Below are 24,173 nucleotides of genomic sequence, written 5' to 3'. Positions count from 1 at the left end.
ATTAACTTGTGTAAAATGGAGGAGCACAAACTAACCATTATATGTTCAAAATGCAAGTAAACAAAAAAAAAAAAACAAAACCAAAACAAAAACAAAAAAAAAAGTACAGGGAAATTGATAATTAATTATAATATTGATAAAAATGATAATAATGACAAAAGTCCAATAGCTTACTGGAGTCCTGTCTACTTTTAGAGATAGACGTGATAGCAGAATCATTGCTACAATAAAATACAAGATTGGCATTCGTAGGAGTTCTGTGGTGGGATTTTCTTTTCTAGTGCCAAAGGCCGTAAGTTACAGACCTTTGTTCCAGCTATAGAGATCTTACACATAGAGTGTCTTTATTTCTGGGGAGAACACAGGAACAAAATGCTTATTACAATGAAATGCTTTAAATTTCATTATTGCATTTAAAATTGTAGCATACCCAACACAGTTCTCTATCAGAGCCAAAGCTGTGTATCTCCAAAGGGATGTATCCTTGATAAGAGGTATGTCACACCAGTTTCCTGCAAGGACATGTAAACAGTGCTATTAGGTGCTTCCCAACCTTGTGCAAATACCTGTAGAAAATAGTAGACTTGGGCCTCAACCACCCTATATGGACAAAATAGTTTTTTCCAATTTGAAAGTGTCTTTCGTAGACACATTGATTCAGTTCACAAGTCAAATGCATTTACTCATTTACTCTTGTGCAGTATGTAAAAGGGCTGCTGCCCTAAATTTCTGCCAAACACAAACTTGTGTGGAAATAATTTTAATGTAATCTTTAAATTATAGCCTCTTCCCACAATACAGGTAGTGGTCCACTTTCTCTCCTTATAAACAAGGTTTCACTTTTGAGCTTGCAGTACGATTTGAGATAGCCATGTAATGTCAACATACATGCAATAATGTATCAGAAAAATTAACAGTCATCTATAGCATTAATAGATTTGTTTGTTAGTCTTGCAAAAGGCATTTGTCTGCTTTATGAACTATTTAGAGAGAAAATCTCTCTCTTATTAGGACTTGAGGGGAAGAAGACAGCTAGTGGGGTAGAGGCTGCAGCAACCAGGACCCAATGCCTCAGTACTGTGACAAAGCAAGCAGGGTTGGCCATGGCCAGGGCCAACTCCCTCTCCCCCTAACATCTTGGAGCACCCAGCAAGTCTGTGGGATGAGACAGGTTTAAAGATGAAAGTAGGGAAAAGTGCAGAGCACGACAAGTCCAGCGACTGCAGGGTACCAAGGAGAAATCACTGGTCCACAGCTTAGGCTACCTGCAGTAATGGCCTGGACTACAAAGTCTGTTAGGTCTGAGCCTGCCAGGGCAGAGCTCAGGCAGAGGCTGAGGGCCCAGAACAGAGCTTAAATGGACTACTGAGCCCACAATGGGGTGGCAGGTGGGCTGGTCAGTGTCATTAGGATAGGACCCTGACAAAATGCTTTTAGAAGGTACTTCCTTTTTAACTGAGGTACAAGAACTCAACATACATGCTTATAGGCCAGTTACTTAGGGAAAAAAATGCAAACCACCAAAACTGCACCAACCCCATGACAAACCAAAAAATTGTTAGAAAAAGTCTTTCACTTAAAGACTTCAGGTTTGCTTTCATAAACCTGTCCCACAACACCAGAGCTGTATCAATTTGCCCTGGCGAGTGTGGATTTTCCAGAGGGTTTGTACTCATGCCTGGAGTCCTCTTCTCCTTTTCTAAAGCAGCTGTGTCACCTAATAGATTCAGAAGAGAACTGTGTCCATGGTCTGTGTATGCCCCCTATCACCTCTCCTTTCCATAAATATATGTGGGGCAGGGGACAGGGGGGAAAGCCAGTAAAAACTCACAGCAGGATTTGAAGATCAAGTCTCCTCAGCAGTTACTAATGTACACTTTTGGAGGCTGGTAGGTGAAATAAAAACTATTTCCTCTCCCTCCCCCACTTATTGAAATAATTAAAACAATTGGACTGCTAAACAATGCAGATAGGACTAGCTGGACTTCCAAGAATGCTGTGTTTGAATGCAAACAAAGAATACCTAGTAATCTAAAAGGAACTTGCTTCGTGGGGTTTTTTTTAACCTTCACCTTCTAGTCGCCCCTTCTCTTGCCTTCCATGTTTTTGTCTGTTTGCCCCATGAGAGAGTATAACATTACCTTCAACAAGACAAGACATATTTATTGTGCTCATGTCTGGTTCAATTTTATAGTTTTGTATTACTAAAAGAAATGGTAACCATTTACTACAACTATCTTCCAGTGTTTCCAAGTGTTCTAGGGTGTTCCTTTGTCTTTACAAATTTTATTTGGTATTTTATTAAGACAGTGGTATCATTAACAAACTGTATGTAAAATAATTTAGTTAGCTGGTTGTTTGCTACTTTTATTCATCAGAATTTTATACTTTTCTCTAATGTATGCTAGAACAAATCTGTTTTTTGACCTCGCTTGTTTGCTTTTTACTCAGTTACATCATGCTTGCAAACACAAAAGATGGATCATCTGAAGCAAGTAATCATTTCCAACACCAAATGATTCTTCCACCACAGTCTATTCTTCCTTGAACCTGATTTCTGGCAGAAAGAATATGGCTCCAGACAAAGTCCAGAAGTACAAAGGATACTTCCTCTAGTTCACTACAATCTGCACTTTCTTATGGACCACTGTGTTTTAGCTGATGAAAAATGGGTGTTTCTATCCTTCCTAATATAATTATATGAGATGCTCTTACATCTGGGTTCTACTGAGACCTGTAAACGCTCTCCAAGATATGGTGTATTTTCTGAATTTGACAGACAGTTCTCCAGAGTAATGGATCACAGCTATGGAAATACCACAATCAACCATTAATTATTTCCAAAGAAAAACTAATGCTGTGTGCTAGTGCCCTCCCTTGTATACCTAGCACAGCATCCAGAGTAGGAACAAAGTTATTTAATATTTCTTTTTTTACTCTCTCTCTCTCTCCCAGGTTACAAGACAAGATGCTTGGACGTAATGAGCATTTAATGAACTCTTCAGTACTTATCTTTGAGTGTTGTATGACAAAAGCACGTTACCTTATAGTGAAATAGGGCAATGCAGAAGGTAGTCCTCTTTCGCCCCTGCAATTTGATTCCATAACAGTGTCAACCTGGCATATTATGATTGTTGGTTCTCCTTCCTAACAAGCTCACTTTGTTTATTTTCTATCTTGTCACCTATAGAAAGGAGAAGAATTCTAGTCAATTTTCCCATTTTAACTGATGCTATTAGTAAAAAGAACCATTTTTGATAGATACGAGAGACACAGATGCTTCCTTTATAAAATATTTACAATGAAACACTGCACATAACCCTGAGGGAAAATCATATAGATCCAATTTACTTCAAAGACTACCAAGGTAATAAAAAAATCTTTAAACACTCTTCCTGTTTCTCAGGGATAACAGGAAAAGGAGTCTACTTCAGGAAAAGGATATATGCTTTCCTGTTCAGCTGTAGAAGTAACTTTTTAATATTTGCTTGTTTTGCTCTCATCTTCACATGTAATATTTCTCTCAGACAACTGATCATGAAATTATGTTTCTACAGAAATTAAAGGGCCTTAATTGCCAGTTATAATCTGGACCTTATTTACATTGCATAAGAAATAAAATCATAGAATGGTTTTAGTTGGATCACATAGTTCAACTCCCCTGCCATAAGTAGGGACATCTTCAACCAGAGCCCAGTCCTACCTGACCTTGAACACTTCTAGGGATGGGGTATCCACTACCACTCTGGCCAACCCAGGGTTTCATTACACTCACTGCAAAAAATTTCTTCCATATATCTAGTCTGAATAAACCTTCTTTTAGTTTTAAACTATAATCCCTTCTTCTATCACTACAGGCCCTACTAAAAAAATCTGTCCCTATCTTTCTTGCAAGTTCCCTTCAAGTACTGAGAAGTGGCAATAACATCTCCTCGGCACATTTTCTTCTCTGGGCTAAACAATTCCATTTGTCTCAGCCTTTCCTCATAGCTGAGGTGCTCCAGCTCTCTGATTGTTCTTGTGGCTCTTCTCTGGACCCACTGCAACAGGTTCACATCTTTCCTATACCAAGGACTTGAGAGCTGGATGAAGCACTTCACATGAGGTCTCATGAGAGCTGAGTGGAGGGGCAGAATCCCCTCTGTCACCTGCTGCCCACACTGCTTTTGATGCAGCCCAGGACATGGCTGACTTCTGAGCTGCTGGCACACATGGCCAGGACATGTCCAGCCTCTCATACACCAGCATCCCCAAGTCCTGCTCAGCAGAGTTTCTCTTGATCTTTTCATTAGAATTGTGTCAGCCTGAGCCACCCATCAAGCTTATCCAGGCCCCAGTCTTCAGGTGTGGCAACTGCATCACTCAGTTTGGTGTCTTCTGGAAACCTGCTGAGTTAAACTTGAAGTGCAAAGAAATTTATGTTTGTCTCTACTTCTTTGGACTTTGCAAATCTCACTTGGAAAAGTTGCAAATTTGGAGGCTTTTTCAATTTTATGCTAGAAATGTTGATTCTGTTGTATTTGTACTACTAAACGGCTAGATACTGCGCTCTACAAAATCTGTTCAATTATATTAGCATTCATTCACAAATAAAACATGCATGCTGCCTTTGAGCCAAAACATTCCTTCTGTACCTCTACTATTCTTTTTCAGAATATTTTATTGTCAACAGCATACGTACCCTGCACATTTTTAAACTTACAACCAAATGCTATTACTGTTGTAGTAAACAAACTTTTTTTTTTTTACATTAAAGTATTTAATTAGCAAAACAATCATTATTATCAATGTAACAAACTGAAAAATGCAGCAACTTGATACAAGACTGAGGTAACAAAATACTTTGCCAAAAACCTAGATTCCAACACCAGAGTTCTTACAGGTGAGACAGTTCACAAGAATTATAGAAAGAATCCTTTACACAAATGGCATGCAGTGGACTGCTGGAAAACACAGCCAAAAATAGTGCAACAGTTTCCACACAAAACAAACCAAAATGTTGAAATTAATTAACATTATAGTGTGACAAGTCAGTCTCACTTTGAAAACTAGTTTCTTTGCCTCATTTTAGTGCTATTTGGAAAAGCATGCATTTTGGCACTGAATTGCATAAAAATTGTATATTTAATAAACTAATAATATTACTTATATCTTCACAAGTCTGAAAATGGTAATTATGACATAATGTTTACTTTTACATAACTATTGTAGTTGTTCTCTTTGATGGAGGAAAACTTGCATGGTTTGTGATATTTTTTTGTGAAAATGCTGTAACAGTCAGTAGTGATAGGCAACCTATTGTATTTCAATAGCAGCTTTCAATTAACCATAGCTGTACCTGGTAATAGCAGGTACCAGGTAAATGGCATCATAACACCTCTAATAAGCAGCTACGAACTGTTTAATACTTAAAGACTAATTTAAAATTGGTTTAAGATGTTTTACTAGTATTCTTTCACTGCTGTCATTATTCTTTCACTGCCATCAATCTGAATTTCTCAATACTATGCAGCAATTTCACAATTCCACTATACAGAAAAGATGTTTAATGTCATTGATGACTAATCACAAAAATCCACAGGTGCAGAATAATACAAACTGTATCATAGCCTAACAGCCTGAAGTAATTTACTGCTGACAGGATTTTACCACATTCAAAAGCTTCTATACCATCTCTAGTGGTATTTGATGCTCTGCCCTTGCAGATAACCATGCTTTTCCTAGTTCAAAGTTGTCTTAAGTTAACAAAGGAAGAGAAAAACAATATAAATATATTTTTAATTACCACTTTTCTTTTTTTCAACTTTACATACACTTTCCCATGTCCAAGGATCTAAATGCAGTTCTCATCAGAAACAGTTTTTCTTGAAAACCTGTATGTATTAGGCATTCAGGATTGTAACATGAACTCTTAAAAGAACAAGAAATTTACTTTTGACCTACATTTAACAATACAGATTTTTTTTCTCCTTGTTGTTAGCAAAGTTTCAAAATTAAAATGCAGAAAATCACGGAAGTCCACACAATACATATTGCTAATGCCAGGGACCTTGTTCTAGTAGAGGCTCTGTTCACTTAAACTGACTTTCATGGTCTTCCTGGTTTGTAAGCTAGAGGCTGACTTGCCAATTTCTCCTCTACACAATCTTAGAAAAGTCAGAAGTGGTTTTCTGGTGATTGATGAAGCCTGAATAATGATGCTATATGGCAAAAGAGTTTCAAAAAGAAAAAGCGATGAATTGAACATATGAACAGAAAACAATTCTGACTGCAGGAGTGCCAGGGTACAGCAGGAATACAGCACAGAGAGAGTTCCTTCGGAGAAGAAGGCCCAGTTACACTTCTTTTGTTTGTTCGTTTATTCTCTGGATATTGATGAGGAGACTTCTTTGTACTTGCTCCACTGTTAGACAGTGTTTCACTGCCACCATGATTTTATAACAGCAGTACTGTCTACCAGTACTAATGTCCTGAAGTCACAACACATACTGGAACTGAGTGGAGACAAGAAGTCACCCACAGAGGGACAGAACAGAAAAAATTATATGGAGTCATTCTGAGGAGCCAGGACCATGTGACATATAACACCTGATCACCTGCTTCCCTGTGCTAAGGGATTTGAAATGAACAATGTTCAGACTGAACCAAAACACCAAATTTATAAGCAACTATGCCACTGGTAAAAGAATGAAAGGCAAATTTCTGCACAACGTAAATTTAAACAGCCTTAAATCTATTACCAGTGTATTCCTGAGCAAAATAACTGAATGAAAAAGAAAACCAACTGTCCTATGCCAAAATACATTTTTCCCAAATAGCTCAAATATGAACAGTATATTGTCCAGAGATTTGATAGAAAATTTGAGGCAGCCACATTGCCAAGCAACTCAGTGCACTTAGATTATAAAAATGTTGTTCCACAATTTTCTATTCTAATTGACACTTTGGAGCAAGTTAACACTGTCAATCATTCTGTGCATTAGAAAGAATTGAAACCCAACATGGGCCAAATATTCTTCAGTCACACAAAGCAGCTTAACAATAAAAAGAACCATTTGAAAAACAACAGGCAGAAGATAGAGCACTCAGATTGCAGCCAAATATCAGTTCATGCAGTCTCTGACCACAAATAGCTGAGGGCTCTAGAATCCTGCAGGAGTCAGGATTAATCTTCTGTCCATCTAACTTGTCTGCTTTCATTCAGTGCATGAGACTTTATCTGGTCCTAGGGATAACATTCACTTTCTGCTTTTAAAAGCTGTGTCAGAATCACTTTCAAGTTACATAGAAAAGTGCTGAAATATCTGTGGCTGGCTCATGTCAGGAAGAACATTCTCCTCTTCCTCCTTAGAGAACAATAACCTGTTTCTTCAGTTTGGCACTTGAAGTCACACCAGGTAGGAGAAGAAATTATTCAAATGACATTAGATTAGCAGGTACCTGGAAGAGATTGTAAATTACTCATAGAATCATTACATTTGGGAAAGATCTCTAAGATCATCGAGTCCATCCTAGTATAGTTGCTTTCATTTTCCATGAGACAGTCCCTTCTAAAGAAGAGATGAGGTTATCTTGCTTGAGGCAACTGAGAGTAGAGGTTATATGCTCTTAAGGTAACCAAACCAATAGCTAGACCTGCACAAAACCTGATCTGATGGGAATTCTCTAATTTTAAATAATCTTTATTTCGCCTATTGAAAAAATGGATCAGCGTACAGAATGAGGAATTATGTCTGTCCTCACAGGAATGTGTGTGCACACAGACTGAAAGAGGTAACTTTTCTAGTAAGGATTTTCTGGAAAATAGGAAAAAGTGGGTAGAACTAGTTTTCACAACCTTACCTGAGGCTTGTTGCTTTTGCACGCGTCATCCAGATGTTTATGCCATAATATTGCATGAAACCTTGAACCAGTCTGAAACTTGTAAACATTGCCTACAAAAATAAGAAAATGCAAGACTCAGAATTTGCAGACAGACATGTAGTTTCAAAGGACTCTGATTTCTGTGCAGAAGCCAAAGTCCTGAAGTAAACTCTTATATTAATGTGCACCTCAAATGTTCAAACATGATGCTGCTAATATAACAGAGCCCATGTGAGGCATGTTACCCAGCAATTCCTGGGTGAAGCAAGTATGAGAACATATGTGGCCTCATAGGCAGAAATGCTGAATTACAGCCTCAGAAAAGACCATGTAGGTGAGTGTGCGGCAAGAAAACAATGCTTAGTGATAAGAGAACAAAGCCTGCTTGGTTAAGAAGAACAAGAACTATTTAGTCAAAGCAGGAGAGATGTAACAAAGTTTCTAAAATGTAACAGGCAGCAGAACCTCAGTAGTTGGCAGAAAAAATTGTTATACAAACACTTGATTTAAAGAAAAGGCTGACGTGAATACTAGGATTGTGATCCCTTGTATTATTGGTTAGCAGATGCACGAACAGTTACAGTATTGGCTATCCAGGCATGTGATATTCTAATCTGATAGTGAAAATTTTATAAAATCTATATACACTTTTAATAAATGTTTCTGGTTATACCACAACTGGGGACTTCATACGCCGCAGGTCAGATCTAATTTAATCCTGGCTTTCTTCTCATCAAGGCTTCTGATAAAGCTTTTCATATTTGTAAACTTAGTTTTCTTCAATGTCCTACTGCAAATTGTTTCCTGCAATCAAATATTGTGTGCATTTTAGTTAACACCCAGATGATGCACTTCACAGAGTAGATGGGACTCCATATCCAGCACCAAAGCTGAAAACACAGAAACTGAAGAAAGCCTCAAGAACCTGTCAGCAGCCACTCAAAGTGCAAAATAACTCCAGGAGTATTCTTATCTTTTGAAGTTTTTCAAGTTTAATAAAGGGAAATGAGTTATGGCACTGCAAAATTAATTATTAAAAAGTAATAATTACTTAGCAGACTTACTTTGGTAAATGGTTTGATATTTTAATTGGTCTCAGTGTAAGTCAAGATTTGATACTGACTGATTTAAGGAAGCTATTCAGAGACTAGGAGATCAATGTATGGAGATACATGGATGTGCTGCAATCTCATATTAGTTGAGGAATTTCTGTGAAACTTACAGTAACTGTCAAAAGAAAGGAATGTCTCTGCAGGCAGCACAGAAGCACCACAGCAGATTGTAGAAATATGTTCAATTTAATTTGTACCTTCCCTGGAAAATTCTGTATTGAAGATTTCCCTTTTCAGTCTTTTATGAGTGCCACTGCAAGTTCTGTAATCTACAAGCTCATTAATAGATATTAATCTACTTCCTGTCACAGAAATGTAATGCAGACATTGTCCATCTTGCAATATCTACCTTTGTCAGGGTTATTTAGCTGGAAAATATCAGGATGCTCTGGGTCATCAGGCAGTGCCACCATCCAGCCTACAATGGAGACTTTTTTCCCAGGTGTAGACTTATACTGGAAAAGACAGACAAGTCAGTCATAGCTGAGACTGTAGCAGAGATTAACTTTTGACTGTAGAAGTTGTGCAGAAATATGACTTAGCCTGGAACAGAAAGTACACTTCCAGATCTACTTATGAGTATTCAATTTTTTGTTTTAGAATAAATTTAAAGCTTACATGTTTTCTTTCAGTGCCTCTTAAAGCTTTTGCTCCGAAGTACAGAAGAGTTGATCCTGAAAGCATGACCCAGTATCTAGTCCATGAGGAGATCTGAATAAAAAAAGAAAAAATTAGGAAAAACTCTGCATATCTCTGACATTTCAAAAATTTATTCCCAGGCAAGTCCAAGTGCTACCAAAGTTAATTTCAGAAGCAAGGAATGGAGATAAAGCATGTCTCCTGGTGTAAATCAGCCCAGCTACCTAAAGCTTGATGGCTGGCTGTGAATACAATCCTTCTTTGTTGGGTATCTCATGAAAGTATCAGTACTGATTGTTTAGAGAAGAATAGTGTGCAGCCTTATGCTGTACAGATCTCAGATTTTGATTTTTAAAAAATTATTGAGTTGACAACTCTGCAGTTCTTCAAATCTTTTAGCTCTGAAATGAACTGGGTAGCATGCGAAATACATCAATTAACTCTACAGAAAACAAATAAGTTTTCAAATGCATAGGACTAGAACCATGTGAAACCCATGAATTGAGGTTAACTATGAATTGCCATGACTTTGGTGCTATGGGTGGCTGCCCTGCAGCCTTTCCATTTTAATGTGATATCTCAAAAGCACCAAAATATATTGTAGAAATATGTTCAAATGAATTTGTACCCTCCCTTGGAAATTCTGTATTGAAGATCTCCCTTTTCAGTCTTTTATGAGTGCCACTGCAAGTTCTGTAAACTACAAGCTCATTAATAGATATTAATCCATTTCCTGTCACAGAAATGTAATGCAGACATTGTCCATCTTGCAATATCTGCCTTTGTCAGGGTTATTTAGCTGGAAAGTATTAGGATGCTCTGGGTCATCAGGCAGTGCCGCAAGATTTATTTCTTTCCTCACAACACTGCTTGCTGGTTACACAATTGCTTCACTCCTGCTCTGCTGTCACAGCTAGAAATGTGACTTGCAAACTGCTGTATATCACATGACACACAAAGGTTACAACCTTGTTGTAACCTGTTTACAACTTTGATCAGAAAATTACAACTGATAAAACCATCGTTTTCTGTGGTATCAAGCTGCAGGTTTAATATAATCCTGAAAATTAAACCAGCCAGTAATGAATTAGGACCACAGGAATAATTATAATTAGAATAACTTACAGTAGGTTTCTTGCCTTCTTTGAGCAGTGTTTTTCTTCTTAAAGGCCCTTCCATGGTAATGACTCCTGTGGAACCACCTGCTGTGCAGCTGCATGCACCCATTGGGCTGGAGAGACAAAACATTCCTCTATGCATTTGAGCAGACAAATAAGGATGATAAGTGAGCAATATAATCTAGCTCTAAATATATCTATCCTGCACGGCTTTATGTATATTGTATAATCTGAAATGTGACTCTAGAATATGTGTTTTCCTAACCTAGCTGTCAAATAGGAACCAAGATCTTTCAAAAAGGTTCTATTCTGGGTGCTTAGGCATGAAAAAAATAAAACAGAATAAATACTGAAACCCAAAGTCAAAGTGAAAACAGGTAATTTTCTTTTTTATTCTGGTAAATTACAGAAATTACCTGAATTTCTGGAAATTTTTGGCTTACAATTTTACAAGAGCTCTTTTTTACAAGAGGTCCCACAAATGTTATTTCAAATTAAATGAAAATATCTTGCCAAATTAGAAAAGAGTTGGGAAAACAGTATTAAAAAATAAATTAAATAATTATTAGTAATTATTAAAAAAAAGTTCAATAATTTATTTACAGAGCGTAGAATAGTTTTTCCTTTTCCTGGATGAAAACTTCTCACATACAAAGTAAGAAAGAGATACAACTCACAGAACCCAAGTATAAACAAAATTAGAAATGCAAACAGCCATTAATAAAGTCAAAACCAAATGCTGATTGGTAGGTTGTCTGCTGCTAACGTCTCTTCATTGCCACGTGATCACGACCCTGATGTTCTTATGTGGAACAATAGGGTTTATCAGCACCAACTAAATCATGTCTAATAATGAATACAAGGCAAAGGACATGTATGATCTACCTCGCAGTTGTGAAAGGAACACATTTCTGTCTACAAACGAATGTGAACTCATGCTGGTGCCAAGTGCTGTGCACAACCATGTCCAGGGAAGGACAGCCCTTCCAACTGCCAGGTGCATCTTCTTCCATTGCATGTACCTGCCTGGTCTCTGCTAATGTGCATTCTTGCCAATTCTAAATTTGACAGAGGCAGTAGAAGGTTTCAGAAAAGGAAGAATGACCACAAGCATTAGAATTACTTGACGGTGGATAAATATAAGAAACATATTTTAGGGAGTAACTCTTCTTTGTGGATTTAATAGGCTTTTCACGTTTTAATCTTCGTACATTTAATATTTCTAGCTTTTGTATGTTTTTGAAACAGGTCTACCATGGTCATGTTAAGAAAGTATTTTCCAGGAGCAGCTGCAATAGCTGAAATACTGTTCCAAAATGTATTTCTTTATGAATCTATAAAGTATGCATTTTTATTTTTGTTTAACCTCTAACTTGTGCTGTTATCAGATGTTACTGGCACAAGTAAGGCAGCTGTAATTTATACATTATATCAATACTTCTACAATGGCTGAAGCAAACTAATTTAAACAAAATAAAATCTGACTGGATTTAAACTGCAACTAGATGACAGTATTCGCAGAATACTGATTCAGGGCCCTATTTTCTTAACTGTTCAAACATATGTCTTCATTTGCCAGCATCACAGAATCTATCAGGTTCAGGTCAGGTTCAGGTATACATGCAAGGCATTATTTTTATTTGTCAAATGATATCAAATTTTCAGTGTCACCTCTCTTAGGTCTGTAAATAGATTACCTGCTTCTAGAAAGTCCACTTCTTAGTGACTAGCAACACTGTGAGCACCTGCTACATTTGCCTTGTGGATGTTCCCTCTCTTACTTGAGGTCCAAGGTCATACCGTTTTACTGAACAAAATCAACACGCCACACAGACACTGATAGATATTATCGGGTAGCTATCTGGTAAATCAGGAAATAAGATTCTGGGAAAGGGTCAAGAAGGTATCCTTCTAACCTCATCACTTGTAAGGGAGTCAAAGATGGCCTTCATGATAAACCTGCTTCCATAAAGGTTTCATAAAACCCTATGTAAAGCCTAGTTTTCTGCAAAATGGAAGCCAGACATCATTAGTTAAATCAATAGTTAAACTGAATTTCATCTGAATGGGCCATAGCCCTGCTTTACCATTAACAGGAGTTCTTACAAGCAGGAGGGGGAGACTTCGTACATTGTAATGGTCATACAAGGCTATTTGGACACAACATATATTACACTAGGTAAGCGTAAAGACCCAAGTTGAAGTTTAGCACCATACAATGAAAGAGGCAGACCCTGAAATGTACCTGTAGACACAGCTTCGACTCCGAGGAGAATTCCGGATTGGTACCCTCCAGTTAGGCCCCAGTGTGGCATATAAACGACCCCTGTTTGTGAATGCAAATATCTGATGAGGGATATTCTAGTTTGAGATTTCAACAGTTAGGGTTTGGTAAACATGACAGAGATAGTTCCCAATCTTTTCAGGTCCAATACCTTTATGGTGCTTTATTTCAAAATATTTGCCATTTTTTCCCTAACTAATCATTATTTTGATAAAAATAACTATTGATTTAGAGCTTACCTATGTTAGGGATCATTTGTGAATTTCTTAGCTAAGTCTGTAGAGTGCTCAGTGAGTGTACATGAAGACTAACTCACCTTTCAAGCCCTGACGGCAGCTCCTCACTAAATTCTGAGCTTTCACTGCTATCTAGAAAGAGAGTAGTACAGAGAAGGAGTAAGAAAACCACCCATGGGAAAATACAAAGCCAATGTATGTGGATCACCAGAATACTCTTTTGTATAGTACCGTGGACACCGCTTACTCAAATCATGTTTTGAAGAAGTGTTTAGAGTTCATGGTAAAATCTTTAGTTGGAAGAGGCTGACATGAGCCTCTCCATCTATAGTATCTCACTCTTAACTCATATTTTGCTGTGTTTTAATACTATTATTTTAATTTTCATCATGCTTTTACTTCAGAAGCTGAGCACTTCAGGTACATAAAATCCAGCTCCTTTGCAAGACAATATTTCTACCACAGTATCCATAAGTCAGCTGAAGTTATTAGATATGGTATCACGGTTTATTTTCAAGAAGCAAACACACCTCTAATAGAGGATATGTCAGCTGTATGCTGCTGCTAGCAGTTATTAAAATATTTATATATGATGGTATTAATAACTAAAGTTCCTATGTCTCCTTCAAGCCCATCACCCATGTCCCTCCTTTTCTGGCACAACTATTTAGCTCACAGTTTTAATTTGCCCAGGACTGATCTTCTAATGCTCAGTTTTAACACAGTGAGCTGTTCCTGTATTTTCAGAAGTACAAAGATCATCTCAGTGTCTAACTCTTGGTCAAGTAATGTGCTATCTTTCACAGTCAATTTCTTACTCTAGAAATTGCCTGAGTCTCTTAAAAGGTGGCTTCCTCTTGCTTAGAACACAGATTCTTGATCACTTTTTTGATATTATAGTAATTGCTTTATTAATTATATTACCATAATGTGTTAATTTTACGTTTCTTTATAAATCTTAGCGAGTACTGCCAAGCAATTCTCCCATCTTCTAAAACATAAGAGTTAAAATGAAAGCTTTCTTTGTGTAAAGGTAGCTTTTAAAATATATATCCACTTTCCCCCTGGTAAAAGCTGACAAACACTTTGTGTCACACCACCGAGCATCTTAAAAACCAATCTTCCTTCATGCCACTTTTACCAAAAGCATCAGTGGATAATCGAGGAAAGCTGATGTAACGTTGACCAGGTAGCAGTTCTGATCTACTTTCGCCCATGAAAACCATCAGTCTTTGCAAGGGAACTAATGCTCTTCCTAATTCTCTGCTTTCAGGTGTCTGTGAGTGCGCAGCGCCCCGGGAACAGGAGCAGGGCGTCGCTGCCCAGCGAGCGTACCTATGGAGAGGCCGTTGGCCAGGCACGGGCTGGGCGGGTGGCCACGCGCTGGGCTGTGGCACTCCAGGACACTGTCGTCCAGCAGGTGCCGTGGCCGCTCCGTCGGGAAGGTGGCGCTTTTGCTCTCCACGACGCTCAGCTGACACATCATACTGGAACATGAAAGGAGAGAAAAACTTGAAACCCCTCTTATGTCATCTAACAGCAACCCTTGGCTCACATTATTTTCACTCAGTCTTTGCCTCATCAGCAGGTTATTAAGCAGCAGGCAATTATATGCTACCATGTACTGTACATATGCTCCTTTACTACCAAATGAGTTCCAGATTTTACTTCTCTTTGTCAGTAACAATTATTAAATTTCTGCAGCTGGGAAGTTGTAAATGTTTTAACTCCTCCATACAAAACCTGAACATCCTTGGTGGCAGCAAAAGCAGAAACCCAGATAAAGGAGACACACCAGGAATCCACAGACCAAAGTGGATAAGCATCTTTCAAGTATTGCCAGTGCCTGGCACTAGCAGAGAATAGAGTCAGCAAAAATAACAAAAGTGTCAAGAGAAAACCTAGAGAATAAATAGTACAGCCTGAAACACTCTTGCAATACAAGAAATGGAAAGGAAAAATACTAGCATGTTCTCTGCTGCTATCTTAAATTTCTGCGACACATGTAACTGCCTGAGCATAAAACAGCTGGGATTACGCACTTGTTTCCTAGGCTGTGACTCTTCCGGTGCCTGGGTACAGGAGGTGTAGGTAGGCTTGCTGCTACTGAGGCATCAGGACATGTGGGTCTCCTGCTGAATTTCATAATTGCTGACATGTCAGACGGACCTAAAAGACAGAGATTATTTAACACAAATCCCAGAAATTTCATTGGCTGGTGTATTTAGGAACTGATAAAAATTAATTTTTACAGATAACCACAAGGCACCATTTCTGAAGCACTGTTTCTTGCCCATTAGGGTTACACCATCCATTTTTGTCAAAAATTCATTTCCATAATCTTAAACTCACTGGAATAATTTTTAAAATAGTTTTGCTCATACTTTTAACAATGAACTACAAAAACTCTCAGCATCCTTACAACAGCTGGATGTGCCAAAGTGCAATATGCAGAGCCATAAAGTTGGTTTGTACTTCAGGTATGAACAGGAACATTCACATGTGTTTTGAATTTTGTTCACAACTTTGTTTTGAATAAACCGTAAACAATCTGCTCATACTGACTCACAGTTTAAGCATATAAGAAAAACCAAGGGCTTTTCATACACCGAATGGACAGACAGATGCATTACTTCTCAAATATCTATGAGCTCTAGAGATGTCTCACCGCAATCATTCTTCCTCTCAATTTACAGATTTTATGAGGCCTCACAGAAAACATGGACGAACTGGTTTTGTTCCAGCTCCTCCAAGCTGTTCACAAAAGTCACGCATTGACCTTTGCAATACGGTGGAAAACATGGACTATCATCATCCTCAGTAAATGCCAGGCTCTTCTTGGCTTTACAGCAAACAGTTGAGATTTCACTTTTCAACACTTAGTTATGGGATTGGTGCTTGAGATAAAAGTGGGAACAGTGGTCATGAAAGTTGTCATCTGCCCCATATCTTTCTCCTTGGGACAGTCCAAGTACTAGCAGAACAGACTTTCCTCTACATTACAAAAATTACTTCTTGGAGGTTCCAGCAACGTCAGCTTAGTCAGTTTCTGGTCTCCTACCAAAACCCACCCATTAAGAAGTCGACACAAGAAGAAACTTTGTGATGTGAAAAGCCATGTACAATCATCATCAGAATCTTTACAAAAGTGTCTGGCATCAAATAAGTAATAAACGGAAACAGAAAAAAAAAAAAAAACCAAACTCAAAACCAATCCAAAACACCAACATTCCATGGCACAGCTTGACAACAGGATGTGAATGTGAAGTTTTTAACAGAAATGGTTCTGACAGACAAGACTTCCCAGGGAAATGGTCATGGCACCAAGCCTGTACAGGGTGAGTCTGGTTATATCACAACACCCTTAGTGATATACTTTAGTTTTATGTACCCTGCAAGGAGCAGGAAGTTGGACTCAATGATTCTTATAGGTCTCTCCTTACTTGAGACATTCTGTTTCTATTTGCTATACAGCTGCTCTACCCTGAAGCACCCTGAAGGAAGGTATCAACTTCTGCCTTGAATTGAGGATTCATGAGACACAAGAAGAAATAGGAGAATCAGTAATGAGTTTATCCCAGTAACAGGCAAAAAAAAAACCAAACAAATAAATGCAAGATGCTTTTCTGCCCATACTCACTCTGCAATATAGACTTATATCGAGTTGTAGGAAACAAAGAAATTAATTCCAAATTATTTGTATTTTTATTTCACCATAGCCCAGACTCTGGAATTTCACCATGAACTGGACTGTAACTAGGAAAATATGCAAAAGGGTTTTCCCTAGAAGTAAGGGGAAAGATTTAATCCACAGAGTGTTCTGCACATTTGAGGAAACAGTTCATTATGCTGCTTAATTAATAATAGAGTCCCAAGCCAAGCAAAAATACATAACTTCTTTTAGCAATACAGAGAGGAGGGACAAGTTTGTTAGAGGAAGTTTCAGTAGTATTATTCATCAGACCATCAGTTTAGTAGGAGAACAAAGACAAAACAGTTTTCAAGCATATTTTCTGCCTCATTCATATATAGCATCAGGATAGCATTTTTGCCTGCCTGTCTTTGCTACCATCACACAACTGCGAATTTGTGAAACACAGCAGTCATAGCATCAGTCACTGGCCTATGCAGTTTCAGAGAAGGTCTTAAACCTAATGGCCACATGCAGTTTTAAAAAAATGCACTTTCAGTCATTACTTCGTCCAGAGATTCACCTAAAGATGTACATCTGGGATGTTGGAAAGGGTCCATTACAACATTCTTGCTGCACATACAATTAAAGTTTTTATGCATTTGGGCTGCAACACAACACTGGAAGCTTCTTCTCTAAAACCAAAGCAGTTGATCTTCCATTTCTGCCATGGAGGTGAAGCACAAATTCGGACAGAAAAAGTATGATTATGAATGCAATTATATGTTGTCTAGTTTAATGTAAAAAATGTATGGATTCATAATTCACCATTAGGTCTGAAAAATCTTATCTGCTGCATTAGTACCAAGAATATGCATTTCACTAAAGTCTTTTACCACGGATTTTCATTACAAATTAAAATTTATGCAGAGTCAAAACAAATGCCCTCAGAAGTTTCAAGTTCTTTAGTTTGAAACCTCCAGTTCTTCTGATGGACTACGTTCCCAAAAAAGGAGTTTGCTCTATATGCATTCTTGGTAGTGTCTTTCTGCTGCGTCTCCCCCTCGAATCCATGGGTCAGGTCCCCTGTGGAGCCTGGCCAGCTGGGCAGTTGGGGTGAGGCGGGCAGAAGGAAGGGTTTCTCCTTGAATCCCAGGGGGCCTGGAGAAGCCCCACGTGAGTCCAAAGACGAGCTAGTCCCACAAGCGAAGAAAGAGGCGCTCTCCCTTCAGGATTAGTTCCAAGGTTTTTTAATGTCGCCTCAAAGGAGTTCTGAGCGAGAGAGTGCGTGTCCCCGCCCAGACCAGCCAGATATAGGTGGCAGGGAAAACCTGACCAGCCAATGGGGGAAGGACATGGGAGTGGCTCTCTGGGGGCCAGGCCTCAGAGTGACCACTGAGGTGGGGGTGAGGGAGGGGTCCCAGCCAGGGTCCAGTTACCTGGTGACCCTGGGAGAAGGGTCTGGGCAAAGGGGAATGGTCAGCAGGTGATGGACACATCACCTGAGAGGAGACAGGGGGATGGGTTGGGGTTTGATGGACATACAGGTACTGATGGTAAAGCTGGGATGAACCAAACAGATACAAAGAGGGGATATGAGGGACAAACCATTGAGGGGATATACAGTGCAAACACAACTCTACAGATCCTGATGGCAGAAAACAGAATGCTTTGTGGGATCAGATGAAAACAGAAATATCATGTGTGCTGGTATTATTATGGCTGGACTGACCATTTTCAATGTAGTTCTGCATCCTCCTCATCTCCAAGGCAAGAGAAGGAAACCCATACATTTTAGCTCTGTTAGCCCTGTGCTAAAGTAATAAATAACCTAAACACCTTTATAAAGTCTTTGTATCTGCTCTGCTGCCAAATGTCTATGAAGAAGAATGGTGAAGTTTATAGCATTCTCCTCAGCTGGCTACACTTAGTTCAGCAAGAAATCTGGGGTGCAGTGAGTGTCAGCATGAGTTATGGGGCATAGGGCAGATGACCTAATTTATGTAAAGGAATGAAACAAAGAGAGCCCATGTCAAGAAGGATGTCAAAGAGGGTAAGCAGTGAGATACTGATGACAACTGCACAGACCAAGGGATGTTTATGGACATACCAGACTGCTGAGCAATTAGCTGGGGAAGTTATGCCTGATACTGCTGATAACAAAATTCCAATACTTGAATTCATTTGGGATTGAGTGATTTTGCCCCTTTTTTCCAATAAGTGAAGTCATCTGCTACTGCTAACTCTTGTCTTTACTCTTCTGGCTCCACTCCTAGTGCATACTGTTACCATGATTGCTATTCTGTTATTTTGCCTTTCATGGAGACAAAGCACTCTTAGCAGGATTTTCCAGTCAGCTGGCATGAACAAGGGTTAGTTTGGTTTTCATTATTTCTCAGCATCATTTTCAAGATTATGCTGACATGCACAGGAATGATGTATAAAAATATTAAAATGTTATTAAAAATGTGTTTGCATTAGGGAACGTGAGACAACTTCATCAGAGCAAGTCGAGTGCTGTTCAGAGATCTGTGGCAAGAACATTTGGAAAAGTTTACCCATATCCCAAAGGATCTCACTGTTTTTTCCTTTGCATAATTTTTCCATGAATAATCCTTCAAATGTTATAAATGAATGTTACTTTTGCAATCCTTCAGTAAAACATGTGAACATTTACAGTCTCCAGAGCTGTTAGAAAAAGCAGCAGGGTGAGGGAGTTACAGTTCACAATTTTTTTCCACTAAAAAGCTATCAACAAACCAGTACTAGATATGCAAACTAAAAACTGAAAATGAGTTGCATATTATATGATGAAGAACTGAGTGATTTTTCAGGAAAGTAGAACAGTCTCAACTATTCTTATTTTTTGGTGAGCAGTTAAAAAGTAAAACTTACCAGCTCTGTTTCTAAAAAATAAAGACATTCCAAGCCACAGACTCTCTAGTTAAATCTTCACTGTAAATTTGTACTACTCTGTTTCCATTGTAACCAGTATGTGATAATTAAAACTTTCAAAGAAAAAGACCTAATTACAAAACACACAATAAATAACTTTAGATTAATTTTGTGCACAGAATCAAGAATGACAGAAACAAATTATATCTAGAATGATGGTTATTATAAAAGAGCAATTTTAATTTTCAGAGTATTGCTTTACAATTAAACAAAAGGCTACTAATGTATACAACATGTAAGAGATATGCATGTTATGGCTGTTTCTCAGACAAGAGCAAACTAAAAACAAGAATCTGAGTTCTTGACTGCACTTTCCCATGCTTCTCCAAGCTCCCCAAAAGCTGTGATGCACACACTCACACACACGTACTTCTGACTGCACAGTAAGCACACTTGAGTGTATTTCCTTCAAATGCTTCCTGTATAGAAGTGATACTTTCAATTTAAATGTCACTTTTATGGAATCACTAATTGTCAGCATTTCTGTTACTTATTCTGTACCAGTGGAATGTGCAAACCCCAGACTTACACTTCAGCAAAAATGCTGAAGTTTTTGCAGTTGGATCTACAAAGCATTATATGGGATTGGGTGACATCAAGATTGACAATGAAGACATAGCCATTGTGAGAGCATAGTTGAAGGGAAATTAAAATAACCAATCAATAAAAAAAAAACCAAAAAAAAAAACCCCAAAAAAAACCACCAACTTTTTACAGAAACCATTTCAGGTGACTGCTGTGAAAAAAAAGAGTCAAAAACAAAAGACCAAAACCAACTAAACCTCAAAAAAACAAGGCAGAAAAGCCCTTTGTCCTCTGGCTGGTCTATATTTGTAACATTCCTTAATAATAGCTTAATAATAGCTTAATAGTTAAAATAAGCATCAATGAACTAGGACATTAGTCTTGTTTGGTAAGGAAGTCACAGTAAGTAATAGAAAGCGAGGAAGTTAAAAACTGAGCACAATCATTCTCTCCATGGAAAATTTGTATTTGTTTTGACAGACTATTATTCTACAATTTTTTTAAAGCTTTGGTATGTTAAGAAAAAACCCACAGTACACTAATTCCAGCTGGATTTGGTGGGTGATAGCATGTAAATCCACAGATTTCTCTGGTATTGATTTGTTTCAAAAATACTCCAATGAGTTGTAAAAGTTTCTGAGGAAAGTATAATAGAGGGAGAAAATGTAAACCAAAGAGTAAAGTTTTCTGGACAGTCTGTAAATTTATGTGAAGAAAACTTACTTCTTCCATTTCTACCCTAAGTCCTGTGTAAGAAAAGCAGACATGGTGCACATGAAGCAATGACCAAGAACTTGCACAAGGATTAAACAATCCTCATTTCCACAGAATGACTGGCTGCTAAAGCACTTAGCACAAACTATTTATTAGTTGCCAAAGCAACCAGTAAAACAAATCACAAAACAAAATGTCAAACTCAGTGTTTACATGGAAAATGATGGTGTGGGGGTATTTTATTATAAAATGCTGTAACTGCTGTAAAGATATCACTGATGTAGTATAGTTAGTTCAAAGGGTTACAAATGTGCAAACTTTCCCCAAACATTCTTCCTTCTGTTTCTAGATTTTCAACTCCTATATATCACATACTCTACATCCAATAATTGACCTCTTCTAATTAATTAAAATATATACTCTAAGCTTGTTATGAGCTAGCTCTCAAAGCTGAATGGACTTGGCAATATGGGCTGAATTTTACCCCAGTAACAAAGAAGAGAATATACCTGTTTCAGATAAATTATTCCACATTCCCAATATGATGGTAATAGAAAACCTCTGGTCTAATTATATTCCCCTCAAGAATTACACCAAGACCTACTTGGGATAAAAAACAAAAAGAAAAAAAAAGAAAAAAAAGGAAAAAAAAAAAAAAGGAGGGGTGAGGGTCCATCCCTGCCCCAAAATAAGGGCTACCCACAGCAGAGGCCTGGCTGCTGCTAAAATTTAATGCTAGGTGTTAATTTTAATGAAGGGGTTCATTAAAAATCACAGAATCATTAAGACCAGTCTTTGAGTCACTTAGTATTAGATACAATTTTCTGGATATGGTAATTATTTCACTATTATTTTTACTTTTTATATTGTTTTTCAAGACAAACTAAATATATTATATTCCAGAGAATGAGTAACCACTTTGTATGTTCTGCTTAGCACTGCACCCTGAACTTTTCCAAATAACATGATGAGAAAGAGTAAGCATAACAGAATATTTCTCGACTGAGCTACATGTAGTGTGCAAATTCTGAGGCACTTCAGTTGCTTAGAAGGCTTACATTTACAATTTACTGCATTAAATCTTTTCCTTTGTTCTGGAAAAGTTTATTGAGTTATACCTTCCAAAACAACCTAACAGCCATACCATAAATGACAAGCACCTTTCAGCTAACACTGCAGCAACAGAGATGTATTTTGCAGCTAATTCAACTAGAAACTGTGAACAGTTAGCATACTATAAGCTCTGCAGCTACATCCTCTCTCTCTCTCTCAAACCACAGCAAGGCAGAATGAACAGACTTAAGTTGCTGCCAAGGAAGTTGTGTGAATCACACGGTTCCCAAAAGCATTCAACTAAACTGCTTAAAGTTCCTTCTTAAATGCTACTTGTGAGGGACAAGAACCTCTGCAGCGTTATGGAAGACATTAAATCTTCCTTTGAAAGCACTATTCACAATTATATATGCATTTGGTAATTAAATGAGACCCTCTTAGCCACTAATATACAAAACATAGCTTGTTGTGAGACAGTCACTTTAATCAGATGCCTGCCTCCTGTTTGAATTTACTGGAAAACTAGTTGGCAAAAGAAGTGGAAAATGAATACATGGTTTTCTCCAGCACTTTGCAAACAGAAATGCTGCAGGACTTAACTGTTTTTATTGAGCCTCACACTCATAAAGATATTTCAAGGGGAAAAAAAAGAAACCCACAATGTCTCTGGCCACAGTAAACTGCTACAATTTTTTTGAAAGAGAGAAAACTGGCTAGAAGATAAATTCACAGTGCTGGCAAGTAAAATCCATTTCTATCATCAACATATGCAATTGTATTTTAGAATACAAAGATGACACTATTCCCTGCACTTAATCCCATTGTAGGCTTTGGAATTATTACCAATGGCATTGAACTTTTTTTTTGTCTCTGGAAACACATGCTGATCTCTAAGGAGGCAGCATGTCACAGGCAAAACTCGACTAGACATTGCTATTAGTAATGTATTAACCTTTGTACTATCAAGACAACTTAACTGATGACTGACCTTATGGGCTAAGAACCTTTAACTTTAAATCACTATTATCAGACTCCCATGCCTTAAACTAGTAACTGGAACATTAAACTACAGCCCAAAGTATTTTGAGATCATCTATTATCATTGTAGCTTACCGCCTGCAAAGGATTTACTTTTGGCATGCAATGTCCAAAGTGGAATTAATTTCAAAGTATATCTTGAATCCAAATAAAATTGACAGCAATACCTGTAAATGTGCTATTTTTAATTCTCCATGTTCAAATATCTCATTACTGGTATTTGAATATCTTTGTTCAGAATTATTCAAAACTAACATATGGCAATACTCCTATTTATTAATGTTGTGCAATAAACAATAAAGTATTGCCTTCATGCTTAGTTAGATTTCAATTTGAATTCATGCTTACTTACTAAACCTCCTCCAGGAATAAAGTTTTCAATAAAATTTATTTTCAGTAAAATGTACTGGATTCTATTTAGTAGCATTTTTTCCAGCCACACAGGTGCAGCTCACTGAAAAATTCCTGTGGGTATTACAAAATGCAGATGGCATTTATTGTCTAACTGGCAGTAAGTGAGAACCCTCTAGCTGAGCAAGAACTAAATACAGCAGTCCACAAAAGGGTCAAGCTTTCTAACAGAAGAATGGAGGAATAGGAATGACTCAGCACTTGGTGTCTAGTCATCACATTAATTCTCACTCTGAGTAAAGCAACCTTACAGAGCACTTAAGGGCACTGTAGATTTAGAAGGGAAAATTCACCCACTCCTAATACTAACTGATACTATAGGATCACATATTCAATGAAGTAGGTACTACTGAATATTGACCCAATCATTTTTTGTGGACTCCAGATGAGCTCACTGCAGTATCATGCTGTATTCTTTGCCTAGATCAGACAAGTTCAAAGTTCTTGTTTCCAACTTTGGAACTGTATTTTTAATTGCCTTCCATTAGAGTTCTAATAAGGTCTCAGCCCTTGATTAAGACTTACAGAGTACTGGCGATGACCACATGCCATGCTGCTATGACTGAAATCATATTCCATAATCATAAAAATGAA

General features: G+C 37.8%; 1 protein-coding gene across 7 annotated transcripts in view; it reads right to left on the bottom strand.

The window, feature by feature from the left end:
- Positions 1-306: 306 nt before the first annotated feature.
- Positions 307-24,173, bottom strand: part of RALGPS1 (Ral GEF with PH domain and SH3 binding motif 1) — a 78,015-nt gene continuing 54,148 nt past the window's right edge. For 2 of the 7 annotated variants that reach the window (XM_030286394.4, XM_030286393.4), the window contains exons 14-22: positions 15,295-15,421; positions 14,588-14,739; positions 13,333-13,384; positions 12,978-13,058; positions 10,740-10,845; positions 9,594-9,686; positions 9,325-9,430; positions 7,843-7,934; positions 4,643-7,440 (exon numbers count right to left, since the gene is read on the bottom strand). In XM_030286394.4, coding sequence (XP_030142254.1) covers positions 7,411-7,440; positions 7,843-7,934; positions 9,325-9,430; positions 9,594-9,686; positions 10,740-10,845; positions 12,978-13,058; positions 13,333-13,384; positions 14,588-14,739; positions 15,295-15,421 — 839 coding nt within the window. In that variant the 3' untranslated portion in view covers positions 4,643-7,410. Of the gene's footprint in view, positions 513-3,043; positions 3,185-4,642; positions 7,441-7,842; positions 7,935-8,536; positions 8,668-9,324; positions 9,431-9,588; positions 9,687-10,739; positions 10,846-12,977; positions 13,059-13,332; positions 13,385-14,587; positions 14,740-15,294; positions 15,422-24,173 lie in introns of those variants that run through there. The other 5 variants (XR_012058493.1, XR_012058491.1, XR_012058492.1 and 2 more) reach the window with 5 other exon arrangements.

The sequence above is a fragment of the Taeniopygia guttata genome, chromosome 17 (genome assembly GCF_048771995.1).
Source record: "Taeniopygia guttata chromosome 17, bTaeGut7.mat, whole genome shotgun sequence".
Classification (NCBI taxonomy): Eukaryota; Metazoa; Chordata; class Aves; order Passeriformes; family Estrildidae; genus Taeniopygia; species Taeniopygia guttata.
Note: the sequence above shows the minus strand (reverse complement) of the source record. Positions and strands in the feature narration are given on the sequence as shown.